This window comes from Ziziphus jujuba, chromosome 7, assembly GCF_031755915.1.
Source record: "Ziziphus jujuba cultivar Dongzao chromosome 7, ASM3175591v1".
Taxonomy (NCBI): domain Eukaryota; kingdom Viridiplantae; phylum Streptophyta; class Magnoliopsida; order Rosales; family Rhamnaceae; genus Ziziphus; species Ziziphus jujuba.
In genome coordinates, this window is record NC_083385.1 from 15894623 (window position 1) to 15900622 (window position 6000).

The 6000-nt window shown below is 29.5% G+C and overlaps 1 protein-coding gene across 2 annotated transcripts; it reads left to right on the top strand.

The window, feature by feature from the left end:
• The first annotated feature begins 4113 nt into the window (after window positions 1-4113).
• LOC107410149 (uncharacterized) lies at window positions 4114-5432 on the top strand. 2 transcript variants are annotated; one of them, XM_016017554.4, is made up of 3 exons: window positions 4117-4415; window positions 4515-4552; window positions 4666-5432. In XM_016017554.4, exons 1-3 carry the CDS (start codon window positions 4385-4387, stop codon window positions 5218-5220), a joined length of 624 nt encoding a protein of 207 aa, XP_015873040.1. In that variant the 5' UTR covers window positions 4117-4384; the 3' UTR covers window positions 5221-5432. The 2 variants fall into 2 exon arrangements, with proteins under 2 accessions (XP_024926064.3, XP_015873040.1); XM_025070296.3 differs by having other exon boundaries at window positions 4114-4552.
• The last annotated feature ends 568 nt before the right edge of the window (window positions 5433-6000 follow it).

Sequence of the window (6000 nt, forward strand, 5' to 3'; positions counted from 1 at the left end):
ATTATAAAATTTTGACAATGTATCATGAAAAATGATTTATCATTTACTTATTCTCGAAACTTAAACTTCCAGGCTTTGATGCCCTCCACGTGATCATAATTTTTTTTTTTAATTATAAATTACTCTAAACTTTGTTATTTTTATTATTTGAATCCATATGCTTATAACATAGATTATGTGGTCATGATTTTTTATGCTATAGAATATTACAAAAATTAAACTTGCATATTGATGTGTGTGAAGTGTTAAAGTTATGGAATAAAAAAATATAACAAATTAACAATTAACAGCATCTCCACTCTAATTTCCCATTTTACAGAATTTTTAAGTTAGACAATATATATATATATATATTTAAAAAAATTAAACAGATTCTTTAGACACGAATAAGTTTTTTTTTGTTTTGTTATTATTATTCAAATATAATGCTAATTTTGAAGTATACCATCCAGCATAAATGTTAAATCATTACGTTAACTTTTTCAATATATATTCCTTAAAAAAAAATCATTTATCAACATATATATATATATATATTTATAGTTGCATATAGTCAATCTTTAGATCATCTTTTCTTAAAACAACTATCTCTTTAAAATAAAATGCAAAACACAAAAATAAATATAAAATGTCTAATTGAAGTCCCAATAACAATTAAATGATAATTAATTATTTCCAAAAAAACGTGACTTCGAAATCTTATAAGTTAAGGAAAAAAAAAAAAGTATTTATAAGCATCTAGTTAATTTTGAAGTCTCATGTCCAAAATAAAACATATTTTAGTGTCCATTAGATTCCAAATAATTTTTGTTAAAGTTATATATATATTATATATATATATATATCTTTTATGCAAAAGCTAACACTATTATTGAGATGTTTAATAAAAGTAATACATAGAAACTTCTACTCTAATGAAAGTCCCATGGACCAAATCATGACTAAGACCATTCTCTTTCATAAATATTAGAACTCACTAAGCTAAATAAGAAAGTTAAAGTAAAAAAAGAAAAAGAACTTTTTGTTTTGGGATCGGTTTGGACATGTTTATTTTTAGTTATAGAAACGTGGGGGAAATTCAAATGAAAAGAGAAGGAACGCTGGGAAGCTGAGGTTAGACAGGTAGATTGAGTAAACGTTAATTTAGGAAAGGCAAATGTTGTACCTACTACGGAATCACCACTATCATATTCGTATTTCTTTTTTTCTTTTTTTTTGGTTTTTTCCCTCTTTCATGAGTTAAGGTCATAATAACATAATTAAAACTAATGAAAGATGATTTTCACAGAAATAATAACAATTTTTGGAGTCTTTTTTAGCCCCAAGAAAAAAAAAAAAATGTATTAGGTCTGGACTCTGAAAAACTCATAAATTAATAATTTCCGTATAACAAGAGTCAAAGCTAAACTTGGTTACCTCCACTCCATCACATGCCGCCAGGGTCCAGAGACTACTGTTTTGGCTTAATATATATATATATATATATATATATCAATTTTTAGCTATAACTTTTAGAAAAAGTCATCTCTTATTGGCCTTTTGCCTTTCTCCTTTTTCCTTTTTCCTTTTCATGAAGAACCAAAAACACCTTTAGTGGTGGACCGCATCATGTTAGGTTGCGTATAGTTTCTCATTTGAAAGATGTTTTTCCATGATTTATTGTAATAGCTTTTTATGTTTCACTTTTTTCAGATTAAACTTTTTATATATCTATAATTTTTATGGTTTGTCCTATAGCTTCATATTCTTTATTTTCCCCCTATTTTATAGTTTAAGCAAATAAATGTTGGTTAGTACTTACAATTTTTCAAATGTGTAAAAAAGACAAGTAAATAGACAATATATATTTGGCTTCTTTTAAGTGAACTTTTTGAGCCCCACCAGCTAGCAACCGGTTAGTTGGTCCAACTTTGTGAATAGCGACCCTGATAGGTGGTAGATGACAACATTCCATACAACTTGTAAGGTTTCTATTTTCTTTGTTTTTTGTAGTCACTGCGCCTGGACCCAATGATTGGTGAAGTTGAACAGAAAGCCATATCCACGCCTCTCTGATCATGATATTTCACAACACCAAAAGGATTGATAGTAGCAAAATTCAAAAATAAAAGCTAGGAGGATAATGCAATCAAGGTGGCTGTTTCAGCCCAACCTTTGTTATAATTCCCAATCAGGCACGTAACCCAAGCGTTATGACATGACTAAGTAAGATCATGATTCATGGCGTGAACCTAAAAGGAGTATTAAGTTTTTTTATTTTTTATTTTTTTTTAATGATTTGGGTTCAATGACTCCTAACTTTTGGCCTGTGGGGTACTCGTCATTCGCTTTATGAAGTTGTATTTGAAATTCGCTTCAAGTTAATGTATTAAATCAATTGGAAACATCAAAAATCTAAGAACACAATAAAATATTGAAGAGTAAAAAAATTCCCATATACAAACACGAATGAAAGTACTAATTTTGTTATTAAAATATGAGCAATATTATAGTTATCAAATTTTTTTATCAAAATTTTGATAATTAATTATGTATTAGTTTTTTAATAGTATTAAATTGATATTATCATATATATATACATTAATAAATAAATTATTTAAATAAACTATTTAAAAATTATTAAATTATAAATACTAAAATTTTAATAAAAAAATTTAATTACTATATATTTATCCTTAAGATATAATGAAATGCCAAAATGTGAAAAGCTTATAACTGGCACAACTCCAAGAGTTGGAGTTGCCAATTATTGTTGGTTTTTGCAATGATAAAAGTATAGCCGGCCCAGTTTGAAGATGTGGGGTCCAAACCATTTTTGAACCATAAGATTTGTTCATGAACTCCATCGTATGTCATTTTTACATATCCGTCAAGTTTGGGTCATGTCAACTGTTCAAAACAAAACTAAAAGAAAAAGTCCATCATATGTCATTTTTACATATCCATCAAGTTTTGGTCATGTCAATTGTTCAAACAAAAACAATAGAAAAAGTTCATTATTCAGCTTTCAAATGTTTTAACTTCCATATTTTGGATTTGATAAAGTTTGTAGTTAAAAGGGAAAAAAAAAAAAACAATAAAAAAACACAAATCCTCCTCCAATTCAATGTGTCAAAAATAAAATGCTTAGACAATTGTTTGGTGAGAGCAAAAATGTTGAAAGAGTTTTTTTTTTTTTTTTTTTTTTTTGGTTGTTGTTGTTGTTACAATGCTTTGTATTTTAAGTTAAAATATACCAACATAAGACATACGATTGTCTGTCCCATATGGGGGAGCTTTTTAAGTTAGGATTGTGGAAACCCACAACAAACTTGATGCTTACAACCCAAATAAATATTGGGCTAAAATCAATTTCCACATTATTTCACAATAATTCACAACTTGCATTTTTTGTCCCTTTTTTTTTTTTTTTTTTAACGTAGTAATGTTGCTATTGTTTGTGTTATTTTTATTATTAGCACAGTGTTGTTACTATTTTCACCATAGCCTTCTAATATTCTTTTAAAATGATTGCGGAGGCTCAAATGCCAAATATAAATGTTTTTCCTTTTTGGAAGGATAAAATTAGAATACAAAATAATAACATTTTTTTAATTTTGTTTTATTTCTTTATGTCCATGGAATTTAAATTCAGAATCATTATAGAAAACCATTAAATTGTTCATGCAGTATGCAAACAATCATTACTCATTACCTGAGAACCATCATCTTCAATATCATCCAACATAGCATTTTAGAATTTAGGCCTTCTTGGTATGTAATCCAATCCAACCGCATTATCAGGATCCAGTATTTTGGCCCCTTTACAGGGATGTCTTTGCTAACACTTGAGTATACTGGAATGGACCAAGAAAGCCCGAATTGGAAAAGTAACTGGTGTGTGAAATAGGCTCATCCTATTTGACAAACAACCTCTAGATTTTTATTTTTATTTTTATTTTTTTGTTTGAGAACATATAGATTTTTATTTGGAAAAAAAAAAAAAAAAGGAAGACGAAGAAGAAAACACAAAATAATCTCAATTGAAACATACACATCAAGATATGGTACATCTTTGATTATGCTTAAAGGCCAACCCATACCCCATTGATTTCTTCCAAGTAAAGTAGTTATTGTTTTTGTGGAAATATTCCCCTTCTCATATCACCCAACATTACCAAATTTAATTTCAGTTTTGGGCTGAGACATTTGGCGCCTAAATTCGAATAAACTAACCAAAAAAACATCTATAACGGTAATTTTTTCCTCGTTTAACATACCATCTTATGTCCTATTCATTCCAACACTCCAACGTGTCCATTCCAACCAGTCCAAATCACTCTACTAGGCATTTAAAAATGTTTGATTTCAATCACTCAACAGCAAAGAGCATAAAAAGTAGAAGATGGACCAGCAAGGAAAAGCAGATATACTTGGTGGTTTTAATTTTTGTCATATTCAACTTCCTGCTCCTAATTCATCATCAAAATCTGTTCACCTTTTTGTGACAATTTTTGCTTTCTGGGTTTTTGCAGATTTTTCAGTTCCTACTTCATGGAGTGGCTCACTGCTGGTGACAAAAATTGCATCCAATAATATCATTGTCCAATGATTTTTTTTTTCTAGCTTAATTTTCTTAAATACCAAATTTCATTTTCCTTTTAAATTTTCATATATATTTTGCAGATGAATATGGATGAACACAGTTTGAGAAGACAAGCCCAAAATTATAAAGGAAGTGTAATTAATGGTAATGGTATGACTTTAGAAGAGTTGCAAATCCGCCATGAGCTTGAGATTGACATAGAGAGAGACTTGGAAGAAGAGATTAAGGATAGAATTTACCATCTTGCCCTGAGGCTGCACAGGCTTTACCAGCACAAAATGGAAAGGAACGCAAAAGATCATGAATCAGAACACAGAGCCAAATTTGCAAAAGAAGAAAAGAAGAAGATGGTGTCTGAGATAAATATTAACATAAAAATGGAAGGAGGAACCAAAGTTGAAATAAAAGAGAGCAAGAAAGAAGCGTCGGAAAAAAGCCGGCCTCGGAGTTTTAAACCGGAGAATATGCAGAGCAGCAATAAGAAGTTTGATTGGGTGAATACTCTCAGGTCAAGTAGTAGTACTAGTACTAGTACTAGTGCTGGTCAAGTTCGAAATCCTAACCATGTGTCTAAGCAGCAAAGAGGAAATGCCACCACTGACAAGGACTTGAATGAAATGGGTTGGAAGTATTGAGAGGATACCATCTATTTTGTATATTTTTAATGTGTGTTTTGTGTTTTTGATGAAGATAATTATGAACAATGCTAATTAATAATGTGGATAAGTGCTAATTTATATGTGGTGATGAATGGTGTGTGTGTGTGGTCTAAATATGTGTGATGGATTTTATATCACATATATTCTGTATTAATTTATTCTATTTAAATGTAGAATTCATGAATATCAACCAATCTATTTTATTTTATTTTATTATTTTAATGACGATATTTAGTAACAAGCCATTAGCTATTTCAAATTGAATTTTCTTTATTCTAAATTAAAAATGGTATCTTGTTCCAAACCACTTCAATGGTTTTGTTGAATTGGAAATATTAATGTATTTTCTTTTTTTAATGGGAAAAACAATTGAGTAAATAAATGTGTGCTCAATACCTTCACAAAGTTGTGAAAGAAGAACGAAGAAGAAATTTTCTAGAGCCTATATGTATATATATATATATATATATATGTAGCACTCGTGGGTGTTCCTTAGCTTGATGGATGAATTTTCTAGAAGGTTACAAGTGAGAAAGTGAAGGAAAAAAAAGAGAGATTGCGTTTGTGAGCAGTAAGAGCAACAGGCAATAATGTGAAAATATTATGCGGACACAACTTTAGAAGACAGGTGAGTTAGCCCCCAAAAAAAAAAAAACAAAGAACTTTAGAAGACAGGTATGTACGGAAAAAGGCTATCATGGAAATCACCATTTCAGCATATGGGCAACCAACGCTTGCGAGAAAAGGGGCCTAGTT

Excerpts from the sequence above, each read along its gene's own strand:
- LOC107410149 (XM_025070296.3), top strand. The coding sequence starts at position 4,385 with ATGGACCAGCAAGGAAAAGCAGATATACTTGGTGGTTTTAATTTTTGT. Across the intron at positions 4,553-4,665 it reads CATGGAGTGGCTCACTGCTG|ATGAATATGGATGAACACAG; the intron begins GTGACAAAAATT and ends TATATTTTGCAG.